General features: G+C 24.5%; 1 protein-coding gene across 1 annotated transcript, besides 1 other annotated feature; it reads right to left on the bottom strand.

Moving 5' to 3' along the window:
- The first annotated feature begins 5 nt into the window (after positions 1–5).
- Positions 6–153: a sequence feature (AT_rich).
- Positions 154–200: 47 nt separating this feature from the next.
- On the bottom strand, positions 201–884 carry EDI_259240 (chaperone Clpb, putative; the record flags this gene model as incomplete). The annotated part of the gene is made up of 1 exon (XM_001739951.1): positions 201–884. One exon carries the CDS (start codon positions 882–884, stop codon positions 201–203), a length of 684 nt encoding a protein of 227 aa, XP_001740003.1.
- Between the last annotated feature and the right edge of the window lie 29 nt (positions 885–913).

The raw sequence follows: 913 nt of genomic DNA, 5'->3' as shown, positions 1-913 counted from the left end.
TATTCTTAATTATCAATATAATAATTAAAATATCACATATATTTCAATAATTATCATTCTTGAAAATAAATATTTATTATTGAATATGATTTTAAATTTAAAACATTCATTGTTATTGAAATGATTAGTATTTTATATTATTCTTTAATTTATCTTTCTTTCAATTTTATTTACTAAATACATTCAATTAGTATTATCATTTATTTATCTGTTATTTTGACTTGAATCTTATCATTTTCATAATCTATTTGAATTTTATTCTTCTCTTTCATCACTCCACTTATTATTGATTTTGTTATTGAAGTTACTACTGTCTTTTCTATATATCGTCGCATTGGTCTTGCTCCATATGCTATTGAATATCCTGATTTAATGATTCCTTCTATTGCTGCTTCTGTCATTTCTACTTCACTTAATGGATATCTCTTTTTAATCATTTTAATCACTTCTCCCATTTGTAATTTAACTATTTCTTTTAATTCTTTCTCTGAAAGTGGTGAGAATACTATAATATCATCTAATCTATTAAGAAACTCTGGTTTAAATGTTTTCTTTACTATTTCCATTACTGTTTCTTTAACTTTTCTACTAACTTGTCCTTCTCTTTCTACTCCTTTCATTATTATTTCACTTCCTAAATTTGATGTCATAATAACAATAGTATTCTTAAAATCAACTGTTCTTCCTCTTCCATCTGTTAATCTTCCTTCATCTAATAATTGTAATAATACATTAAATACTTGTGGATGTGCTTTTTCAATTTCATCAAATAATATTACACTATATGGTTTTCTACGAATTGCCTCTGTTAATTGTCCTCCTTCTTCATATCCTACATATCCTGGTGGTGCTCCTATTAATCTTGATACACTATGACTTTCCATATATTCACTCATATCTATTCTAACTATAT

This window comes from Entamoeba dispar, genomic scaffold, assembly GCF_000209125.1.
Source record: "Entamoeba dispar SAW760 scf_1105229462583 genomic scaffold, whole genome shotgun sequence".
In the NCBI taxonomy this organism is placed as follows: Eukaryota; Evosea; order Mastigamoebida; family Endamoebidae; genus Entamoeba; species Entamoeba dispar.
This window is presented reverse-complemented; position numbering and strand designations above follow the sequence as displayed.